At 42.7% G+C, this 10,684-nt stretch overlaps 1 protein-coding gene across 3 annotated transcripts in view; it reads left to right on the top strand.

Moving 5' to 3' along the window:
* The first annotated feature begins 1,601 nt into the window (after nucleotides 1-1,601).
* LOC120407826 (transducin-like enhancer protein 1) overlaps nucleotides 1,602-10,684 on the top strand; it is a 93,893-nt gene continuing 84,810 nt past the window's right edge. Inside the window, exons 1-4 of one of the 3 annotated variants that reach the window (XM_039544013.1) lie at nucleotides 1,602-2,414; nucleotides 3,386-3,486; nucleotides 5,391-5,454; nucleotides 5,554-5,598. In XM_039544013.1, the coding sequence (XP_039399947.1) occupies nucleotides 2,391-2,414; nucleotides 3,386-3,486; nucleotides 5,391-5,454; nucleotides 5,554-5,598 (234 nt within the window). In that variant the 5' untranslated portion in view covers nucleotides 1,602-2,390. Of the gene's footprint in view, nucleotides 2,415-3,040; nucleotides 3,291-3,385; nucleotides 3,487-5,390; nucleotides 5,455-5,553; nucleotides 5,599-10,684 lie in introns of those variants that run through there. The other 2 variants (XM_039544014.1, XM_039544015.1) reach the window with 2 other exon arrangements.

Here is a 10,684-nt window from a genome sequence, read left to right as displayed (position 1 = left end):
CAGTATTTGGCGGGGCAGTAGTCACACATGGAGCATGTGGAATTTATTTGACCCTAGTCTACTTCAAATACACCTATAAACTGTTTATAATATTGGAAGTTTCTAACTGCTTAGCTCCAGTGGAACCCTTTTAGAAAAAAGTCAGTTTTACTCAATGGGCAACTTCAGTTCTGTCTGAGGGTCGCTGTAACTAATATTGCAGTTGGTGCATTGCAATGCATTAGATCAAGTTGAGACTTTCATCCTACTTTACTATATTTTCCCCTCTATTGGAGTACACTATGTGCACGTAACCTATAAATTAAATATGTATGTGTGCTATATTTGTCCATCAGAATTAAAAAGTAAACTAGGATAAAAAATCATAGGCCAAAATGTGCTTTCAGTTTACAGCAATGACCAGCGCTGAGTTCTTTTGGATAAAAACTGAGGAAAACAGAGCAGAATGTGACCTGATTTTTATTTGATGTGATTTGGATATTGTTTTGGATGGGCTATATATCTGTATTATAACAACATAAAGAGTGTGTGTGTAATCTATATTCTTTAAATAAAATCAGAGTCTGTACATACATACTACATTAAAATAGTGGGCCACTAGTAGATGTTATGGGTAAATCCTCTTTCCCTACAAACCCCATTTTATCATGTTCATAATTTTCTGAAAAATTATCTTTTGGGCTACAGGTTTTCATGCTGGGCCTGGTCCCAGAGGTGAATTATTCTAAGAAAAATGTAATACAGATAGATATGTGCACACTCAAAGCCTGGAGCATAACACTCCACCCCGCATCCAGTGTGTTTAACCAGGGCACTGTATGTCTGGCTCTAACTGCAGCTTGTCCTGCTCTATGGGAGGATGCAGTATTTATCTCGCCGTGTTACTTTCACAGATTGAGACTAGAGAAAGGGGGGAGGGTAAAATGGAGGAATAAACCAGATCCCAGCAATACACGCCTCCCTTCATTCCCTTTCCCTCCTCCTCCTTTTTCTCTGCCCCCCCGCCCACGTTACTTTGATTGACAGTTCAGCCTCTCCCCTCTCCTTCCCACCGACCTTCCCGTTCTCCCTGCCGCTCTGAGCGTTCCACGGCCTCCTATTGGTCCACTCGGAAGAGTCCTGCAGCTCCGCCAGGAGAGCTGGAGAGACCAGAGGCTTGTCCCATTGGGCAGTCGAGAGGAGTACATCAGCACCCCACGTTGGCGCATGAGCAGGCGATTGGCCAGGGATCCCCTCCTCCCCTCGAGTGGGCGGGGCCGGGTGGCTGGTTAGCTAGAGGAGTGTGAAACCGCGTGTTAATGTAACCGGCGCGGGCGGATACATTGTGTCCTGTATATTGCGAGGCTGCTGCTGCTGCCGCGGCGCTGCGCTCCTCGGCCCATACCCCGCGAAGTTTGCATACTGCGCACTATTATCCATGGAGGGGCCGCTGTAATTGGGGGGCTGTTTTTCTTCCCGGCCGCCATTATCTGGATGTGTCACCCCGGGGTGCTGGAAAGAACTTTGTCCCGGCCGTGAGCGGGGCGAGGCGAGGCGCCGGCCCGGGAGAGCCCAGGATGCTGCTGCTGCGCGCGGCGCTTGCGGGGCGCTGATGAGAGTCGCTGCTCCCCGATGCGCGCCCGGCCGGAGGAGGTTGTAGTGGCGCTGCTGCGCGGAGGCGCTTCCCTTTGATTAGTCCCGCCGGGGGGTGGGTGGCCTGGGACCAGGGGGTGGGTGTTGGTGCCTCTCTTTGCAACGGCCCGAGGGGTCTCCGCGGTTCGTGGTTCCCCTTCCCCGTGGTGCATGTGCCGCTGGAGCCGGCCCCCGCTACTTTGCGACCGGCCCCTTCGCCAACGCCCGGGAGCAGCGCGGCGCTCGCCGGAGACTTTCTCTTGCGCCCCCATCTGCTGAGTGTCCCGCCGGTGCCAGCGCACCCGCGCCCCGGCCTGGATTTCCCCTGCGGGCAGGAGCTGTGGGGAGAGGAGTCGCCTGCGTTCGGAGTTTCCGGTCTTACAATTGCACAAGTTACGAGCCTGCGAAAGGGGATTATTTACTCTGCAGCTAGAAGCAGCGGCCAGAGGAGGAGGAGGTCGGGCAGCGAGGGGAGCGGCCACCCCCCGCCTTGCACCGCCCCCGCCCCGCGGAGCCGCGTGGCCTGGGGACCGGCTGGGGCCGACGCGCCCAAGGAGCCGACACCTGCCGGTGACTTTTCCGAAAGCGGCGGGGGCGCGTTGCTGGCCGAGCCCCCAGCCCAACAACAACAACAAAGGAGAAGGCGGCGGGAGGAGGATGCCGCGGCCGGGCCGCTGAGCAGCGGCGTCTGCCCGCGGGGGCTGCTCGGGGCTCGGGATCTAAAGTTGGGGACTGAGTCGAGAATTGAGCTGCAAAGGAGCAAAGCGGCGGCCAGAGCCATGTTCCCCCAGAGCCGGCATCCCGTAAGTAACCCCCGGGCCGGGCTACCCTCTCGGCGCCCCCTCCCTGCAGGAGCCCCATGGCAGAGGCTGCCCTTTGCCCTGGGTGAGTGAGTGGCCCTTGCCCGGCTGCCTGGAGGGCTCCACTCTTCAGCCCTCGCTGTCCTGCGGGCCCCAGGGCTTCCTGCCCCAAGAGCGACAGACCCGCACCAGGGCACGGGGCAACTTCTTGGTTTTCCTGCCCGCACTCGGGCGGGGGGGCTCCCCGCGTGTCCCTTTCCCGGAACGCAGACCCCGCCTGTGTATGGAGGGCACTGCGGGAGGGGCTCCTTCTCGCCCCTTTGTTTTAATGTGTAACTTATTTGCATATAAATGACAATGGCGGGGCCGGGACGCTCCTTCGCCTCGCCGCCAGGTTGGCTCCTTCCCCCTTCTTTAGTTGCAGCCAAATAAACTGGCTCGAGCAGAGACAGGATGTGTGCGCCCCCCCCCCCCTCCTCCCCGGCATGTGATTTTACCGCAGGGAGGAGTTAGCACCGACTAGTTTTCCTGGGATGGTGGTGACAAGTGTAAAGGGGGGGGGGGGGATCCTGCTGCCCATCCCTGTGCAGTTATATCCCAGGGTGGAGTGAAAACCACCTTACTTACTGATTGATTGAGAGGGGTGGTGGGTAATAGTGACGGGGATGGGGGGTTGAGTTGGGTCCCCAAGTCTCTTCCCCCTTTCCTTAGCGGTCTCCTATTGTATCCTGTGCTGGAATTAAGCTTCCTCTCTTTCCTGGGGTGCGATGTTCATGAGCGTGGGACCCATTGCTGTTGGAGGTGCCCCAGTTGGAGTGTAGGGTGGCATGTTGCTGGGGAACGGTCCCTAAGAAGTTAGCTGTGCAGACACTGGAATAAGTAGGTTATCTTTCATGCCTGTCCTATGGCCTTGCTAACTGTTTTAAACATTTTTCCTTTCTTGTGCCTGCTCTTTCCTCTGCTGGCCTTTCTAGACACCGCACCAGGCTGCAGGTCAGCCTTTTAAATTCACTATTCCAGAGTCTCTGGATCGGATCAAAGAGGAGTTTCAGTTCCTCCAAGCTCAGTATCACAGGTGGGTGCAGCATGCTCTGTTCATAACCAATTCTTCCTGTACCATAGGCCTCAGGCATGTACTGCATTTGAGGATTCAAGCTGGTGCACAACGTGTTGTTCAGTGGGGTGTTTTTCTTTTTTCTTGTCTCCACTTTCGCTGGTGGGAGAAGCTGTTTTTTATATCAGCGTCCAGATGGTGGCGTGGAGAGTCACCGTTAAACCCTGTCATTCACTTCTCCTTTTCTTTCCTTGCCATTGTTTTCATAGCCTGTTTTGCTGCTGTTCAGATGAACTTTTTTTCTGTGTGTTTTTTAGAGCTTCACAATAACTGTCAATATTTGCTCTTGGGGAATTTTGTAACTGGCTGTGTTCAGAACAGCAGGTCAATGGGTGCCTTTGTCCTCATGTTCCTGCATTCCAGTACCAAGGCACTGTTGAAATAAGCTTTTAATAAGAGTTAGAAGTTCAGTAGGAAGCAGTGGAGTCTAGTGGTGAAAATGGGAGTGACAGAGTTTGGGACCACTAGGTTCTAAGCCCAGCTTGGTCACCTAATGTTCTGTTTGTGACCATCTGTAAAGTATTCAGGGTGGGAGTGTGAAATTTAACTCTTTGGTAGGATCCTTAAGTGAAAAACCCTCATAAGTGCAAAGTATTCTGAGAGACTCTCCACCCTAACTCCCTAGCAGAAAATGTTATGGTTAGTTCTCATGTAGTGTATGTCTGCACTTTTTTGTTTACAATGTTAATGCAAAAATATAAACATGAAAATAAGCAGTATTTAAAGAGCAAATAAGGATTTTAGTGTACTACCACAGATAAGTGAATTTCATTGCTTTGGTAGATTTGAGTTATGGTTGCTATGCCATCCTTGAAGCTGGCAACTGTGTTGCTAGTTCTTGTGCTTATTGCTGAGGTCTCTGCAGATATCAAGGGTGTATTTTCCCATCATTGCATAGACAGTACTTTTGGCATTAACAGGGAATGTGTCCCTTGGTGTGTAGCTGTATCCTATGGCTGAGCAGAGATTAATAGAAGGCTCTGTGTACAAATTTTCTTCTTTTTGAAGTTTGGATTCGGCCTTCATGATTATGATGTGTATATAGTGTTTACCTATACAGATAAAACCCAACTTATCAAGGCCTCTGGGGCCTATTTTTATAGGTCTTATATTTAAAAATTGCAAAACTTAAACTGTATACTGTTACATATAAAAAAGGTGAGCATGCACACCAGCCACTTTGATTGCTTACTATTTTCTTTAATTAAAAAAAAGTCAGTTACCAGTCCATATTACAAAGAAATGGTATTTAATATTTTATTTTAATTGGAGATATTGGCGTAGTAAGGGTATAGGTTATTTGAAACTACAGCTGCTTCACTTTATTTTTGTTCTCATAAGTATATAAAAAGAAAAGGCAAATCAAATTTTAAATAATGCTCAAAGGCTATACATCTTCAAGACTTTGGCAAGATAGCGAAGTACAAAATCAGGAGACTTTTTGGAGTAAAGGTTTAGAACTGAAACGCAGGTGAGTCTTCTGCTGTGGTTATGCTTTTGAACTCTGGTACACTAATTCCTAGTCACCTAGAAAGATCTTTTTACTTCTCATTTAAACTGTAGTAATTCAGGCAGTACCATAGTCTGGGGGTTGTGACAATTTTTGGTAATCACTCTAAGCATAGTTTTTTTTATATTAAAGCCTTATTTAGTATGTATTTAAAATGAGTCTGATCTGATTTGATGGATGCTGTGTACTCTTTATATTCATATTCTGTTTTTCTGTTATGATACCAGGCTAAAGTTTGTTATTTATATTGAAGGGGAAAGACTAATAAGCTATCAAAGTGCAAATAGGGCAGGTAGATGTCAAAACAAGTGTCATAACATTTACATTAAAGTGTCTGTGTGTTTTATTTTTGTAGCCTTAAATTGGAATGTGAGAAACTGGCAAGTGAAAAGACAGAAATGCAGAGGCACTATGTGATGGTAAGTATAAAATATTTGTTTTTCCCTTTTGTTTATTACAGCAAGTATCTACTTTACTATTGTATGCTGGTTTTAAATTGTACTTTCCTTTATTTGCAGTATTATGAAATGTCCTATGGATTAAACATTGAAATGCATAAACAGGTAAGATGTTCATCTAAGTTCATAACTACTAAATATATAGTCCAACTTTATAATGTGTTTAGGGTACTAAAATGCAGCTTTTGGATTTATATTTGAATTAGTGCAGTATGTCAGAAAGAGTGGATTGATTCATAGTTGTGACTAGTAAACATTGTTCACCTACCTAATATAAAATGATGGGACAAATAAGGTCTACAGAACAGAATGGTTGTGTTGGTGCTGGTTCTGAAAGATGTTGATAAATATATAGGAAATGGCTTGCCTCTAAACAAAGACACTTGAGTTAAATGGTTTATAAGGAAAGAGATTTCTTTGAGGAAATTCCTAGTTAGTACAGCCCTAGATCTGTCTAATCAGTCTCTTATGCATCTGCAGCATATGTTGATAGTTGCTGAAAACCTGGCAATTTCAAAATATGAAAAGATTAGTGACTTGGAAAATTCTTATGACTGAGTTTGCAAGTTCCCATAAAATTCACACTTATGGCCACTATAATGGTGAATAAAAAAGAGGTATTGAACTGGAACAAGGCACTAAGGACCTCATAAGAGAAGAAAAGCTAAATGATTGCTCAGCCCGGAGGACCCTCAATTGAGTACTCATTGTCTGCCAAAGAAAGCATTAATGGCAGGGTGTAAGTATTCTGTAGATATGCTGACATTCACTTTTTCATCAAGATGCTGGTACAATAAGTCTTTCAGAAATCGATGGCCTCTTAAAAAAATTATCATTAGATGAAGTTGCACAGTTGGACACATTTCAAAGTGCAACAATACAATTCTTTCTTGATGTATATGTGCTATTTCATCTAAAACTCTTGTTTCATTAAATTAAAGAGCACGGCTGACCGGCTAGGGCACAGCAAAGAAATTGATTAGTTCAGGTTTCAGATCTTCAGTATATTCAAAGACTTTCATTAAGCAAGTATATTTCAGAGCTGAATTCTGTTTTTGTAACTCTGAACTCTTTGATATTTTTTTCTTAAAATGTATCATGCCCTGAAAAATATCAAATTTTGGTAATGTGGAGTTAGATGTGTAGCTTTACATGCTCCGTTGGAGATGCATTTATTTAAATTCGAAGTATTGACTAATACAGAAATATGACAACTTTGTTTTGAGGTAACAGTGAATTTTGTAGGGAGACGATTTGGGCTACCATTTGTGACACTCAGATTAGCTATAGAGCTGATTTTTATTTTTTTTTTCTTTTGCAACATTGTCAGCTTTTACTTCAGGCAACTGTTTTGGGTTCAGCGGAAAAAACTCTATGCTTCAAATAACTTAATGGTGACAAAGTTATGATAAAATTAATATCTAAATGCAAACCTCTTCTGGTATAAGTATTACAAGAACTTTTGATCCTATTATAAGTCTATGTAACTGTCCTGTAGATGGGTTTAAAATAATGGAACAGTTGATGAGAACATGCATTTAGTGTATAAATGCACTAAAAATGTTAACTTTTGATGTTACCCTAAAGTTAAGTCCACAAAATCAAGGAACCTCAGAACTCATATTTCCACATTGACCATAGCTTCTGTGTATTGTCAGGCTTTAATGTTTATATATAAATGGTGTGTAATGTTTATTTGCTGTGGTGATATAGTGTAGAAACTTTTAAAATAAATGAAAGAATGTATTATAACCTGTGACAGTCTAGCTGGAAAAGGCAGTATGTTTTGTGTGTGCCTAATATTGTGATTTTTAATGTCTGTGTTTTGTTTAATCATAATCTAAGGGATGAAAGGATAAACTTCTGGGGAAGTGCATGATGATCCAAAAAATGAAAGCTGACAAGAAAATAAGCAGCTTTAGTGTTAGTGGGTTCTCATGTCTTCCATATAACAGCTTCCACTTGAGTGCAGAGTCTTTTAAAACCTCAAATTCAGACCTAAACTACAGAGGTGCAAAATAGCACTGTTACAATTCAGTATAAGTTGTCTTAAATTGAAAAACATCCTTCTAAATTTCAAATACTATGAAGGCATTTGGTAGATAATAATCATAATTCTTATTAAAACTGGTGACGTCTAGTCCCTAGGGTGTAGCCAGCCTCAAATTGATGCTTTTTGCTGGCTGATCACCAGCATGGCCTAAGTGCTCATTATGTTGTAGAGAGGGCCTTTGGAGCTCTCATTACGTTTGACAGGAATTCTCTCTGGGGGAAACTGGGCATTAGCTAGACTCCTGACAGGCTGAAATTATTCCTGCTTTATGGCTTATAACCAAATGCTAGCAAGGCATCATCAGGGGACACAAGAAATTGTCATTTCTGACAACATCTTTGTTACAGAAAAATGCAGTGATGGGGAAACTTTCCACTGAACAAGCTTTAATGTTCTGAAGGCCTGTCTCCTGTGTAGATGTTACCCTTGCTTTGTGTGAAGCCCTTCAGAGTTGTTGGTCTGATTAATTTTTTTTATACAACTTCAGTGGCTCTTCACACAATGAAGTGCTGCACCAGTGTTAAAATAAGTGTCACCCAAATAAAAAGTGATGTAATTATAGCTTGCCTTCCCATGTAAAAGCTGGTTTGTTGCACGGATATTATGTGTTAATGTTGTGTAAACAGTTCCATTATCCTTTAATTCAGGAGTTTATAACAACATTCAAGCCTTTGTGAATTTATTCCAGACAATTTGTTATAAACAGCCCTTTACAAAAGGAAATATGCCATTCTAAAATGTACTGCGTTAACTTAAGCATTCTTTTAGAAAGTGATGCACTCAGGTCAGGAAATGGCAAAGTTAAGGTTGCCTCCACAGCCTTAACTCTGCCCCTTGTGCATATGTATTACAGTAGTTTTTAATTACATATGACTCTCCTACTTCTGCATTATTTTAACTCTGGAGCATGGACAGTGCTTAGTGAGCAAAGCGTCTGTTTAAATATATTTATCCTCACTGTTCAGTTTGTAGCTTCCTTTCTTGTTTTTGTCATGAACTAGCTTTGGTAGACTTAAATCAGACTCGTTATATTGTTTAATATAGGTTTTTATGCTGTTTTACAAGTATCCACATTAAAATAAATAGAAACAAAGAAATACAAAACAAAACATAATAAACCAAAACAAAAAAACCCTATAGAATTGTTCTCAACTAGTGCTTGGATGTGTGTAGTAGCGGAGATGATGTTCAGGATATATTGACTTGCATGTAGATTTTATACTCATTAGGACATTACATTCTAATGACTGGGGAGCATTTTATAGGTTTTTAAATATTAACTTTCGTTCTCAATCCTTTCCTACTGTGACTTCCATGGCCAGCAATGGATGCACTGCAGCTGCTGGCGCCGAGGCATACTGTCTGTCGGGTGTTAATAGCCATATTATACTCGAAGGGCTGCTGTCATCGGGTATTAGAGCAATGTCTCTTTATTTTCATCAGCAATGTCTGTCATCTTCTGGAATAAGTCAGGAGATAAAGCTTCCTGTGTGTTTAATGTCCAAATTGTTTAGGTGTAAGATTAGCTTTTGTTCAGTGGCAGGCAGCCAAAGAGAGAGCCATCACTGTTGAACCCACTGACAAAGTTATATAAACTTCTACAGTGTGTGGTGAGTTTCTGCTGTCCTTAAAATTGACAGGTGGGTCTCTGAGTCTTTGGGTGGATAGTTATGATCTTTGACCTGCCTTCAGGCAAATGTCTTTGCACTTTCTTTGGCTTATTGCCTTTCTTGCAAAATAATAAAACCCTTAACTGCATATATACTAACCAGTAGTACAAGAGTTAAATGTCCTCTTAGTTAAGTCTGTCATGTGAAATCACTTTAAACGATTTTCAAGACCCAAGTCTTTTACTATCACAATCTCCAGGAGCGGTTAAATAGTGGGGAATTATGAGGCTTACTTGGCTCTCTGCAGCTCTTTAATAGGATGGTGGTATTGTTGAAAGGGATTTAAAGATAAATTAATTTTTTGCCTTTTTTCTTAATTGCATTTTAATTATTGGAGTCAATTTTATGAATTTTTCCTAAAGATTTTGATGCTGTGTAATGACAACATTAAGTGGCTTTGTTAACTTTTGGAAACTTAAGATACATAGAATCTGTGTCTTAAAGGAAACATAAAGATAGGATCATAATGACTTTCTTCCCCTCTCAAAATGTCATATGTACTTTACAAGTGTGATTATAAAAGATATATAAAAGAACCATCAGCATTTCTAAATGAGTGTAGTCATCTCACTTTATACCCAATCTGAGCTCTGGGTACTAGAAAGCTGAGAGGATTGGTAATGAGACAGAACATTTCACCTCTTGATCATTGGCTTGCCCCGGTCAATGATGTAGTTACTACTATCTGTCAGTTATTCAGTGGACTATGCTAAACGAGCTGGTAGTCTTCACCCATTTCTAAGTAGGTAGCTTGCCACTTTGTCAGACACCATTACTGCAGTCCTTCTAACTAGTCTCAGCAGTTGGGCCAAATTTAAACACAAGTTAAACAAATGGGTACTTTATTATTATTCTTTATATTATTTTAGCACCAAGGAACCGTGGACCAGGCCCCATGGCACTTGGCGTTGTACAAACACGAAACAAACAGATGGTCCCTGTCTCAGAGAGGTTACGGTTTAAATAGACAACTAGGGTGACCAGACGTCCTGATTTTATCGGGACTGTCCCGATATTTGCTTGTTTGTCCCGCGTCGACCGATGTTAGGGATTTCAGTTTTGACATCTGGTCACCCTATAGACAACACAGGCACAACCTGGGGGAATTGGAATAACGGAGTTAACAATGTGATGGTGGCAAGCTTTCCATGGTGCTTGTCTCCCTTATCAGTAGTGCATTTGGAAGCAGTATTTTGAGTCATCAGTTTCCTTGCAAACTTAAGTCAACTGGTGTTAATAACTAAATTGTAAAACAAAATTCTCATGAGGGATATGCCTGTGTTATATCCTGGAATGTGGCCTGTACTTTTCTGGTAGGTGTTTCAAAACAAAACATATTTGGCAAAGTAGTAATTAAGCTGCTAAAGATAGTGGGCAGCAAACTGAGTTTCTTCCCAACTGATGTTTTTGTTCCTCTTGCAGCTTTTTGATGTCTTGGATAAACAGTCGGTCAAAGTAACTTAGAAGT

Source organism: Mauremys reevesii, linkage group 6 (assembly GCF_016161935.1).
Source record: "Mauremys reevesii isolate NIE-2019 linkage group 6, ASM1616193v1, whole genome shotgun sequence".
NCBI lineage: Eukaryota > Metazoa > Chordata > Testudines > Geoemydidae > Mauremys > Mauremys reevesii.
This window is presented reverse-complemented; position numbering and strand designations above follow the sequence as displayed.